The 376-nt window shown below is 61.2% G+C and overlaps 1 protein-coding gene across 1 annotated transcript; it reads left to right on the plus strand.

Moving 5' to 3' along the window:
• Window positions 1-24: 24 nt before the first annotated feature.
• Window positions 25-285, plus strand: ETH_00037355 (uncharacterized protein; the record flags this gene model as incomplete). Its single annotated transcript, XM_013375552.1, has 1 exon — window positions 25-285. The coding sequence occupies one exon, from the start codon at window positions 25-27 to the stop codon at window positions 283-285; it is 261 nt and encodes an 86-aa protein (XP_013231006.1).
• Window positions 286-376: the final 91 nt, after the last annotated feature.

Here is a 376-nt window from a genome sequence, read left to right on the forward strand (position 1 = left end):
CAGCGGCGCGACAAAGAGCAGCAAATGCTGCAGCAGCAGCGCAACAAGGAGCAGCAGATGCTGCAGCAGCAGCAGCTGACCAACAGTGCCGTCGAAAACCCCAAAGAAAGCAGCATCATTGCGGCCGGGAATCAGCGCAGGGCAAACAGTAAAGCGATCTTCTTGGTGCTTCCGCCCCCCTGCAGCAGCAGCAGCAGCAAGTGTGCAGCAGCAGCAGCAGAGTGTGCAGCAGCAGCAGCAAAGGCGCTCCCGGCACGGCTGCAGCAGCGGGGAAAGCAGCAGTAGCTAGCGTCGAAGCAGCAACCGCAGCAGCAACGAACGCCAGAGGCAAGGCCACGTTTCAGAGCAGCAGCAGCAGCAGCAGCAGCAGCAGCAA

This window comes from Eimeria tenella, genomic scaffold, assembly GCF_000499545.2.
Source record: "Eimeria tenella Houghton genomic scaffold, Eth_scaff2889, whole genome shotgun sequence".
In the NCBI taxonomy this organism is placed as follows: Eukaryota; Apicomplexa; class Conoidasida; order Eucoccidiorida; family Eimeriidae; genus Eimeria; species Eimeria tenella.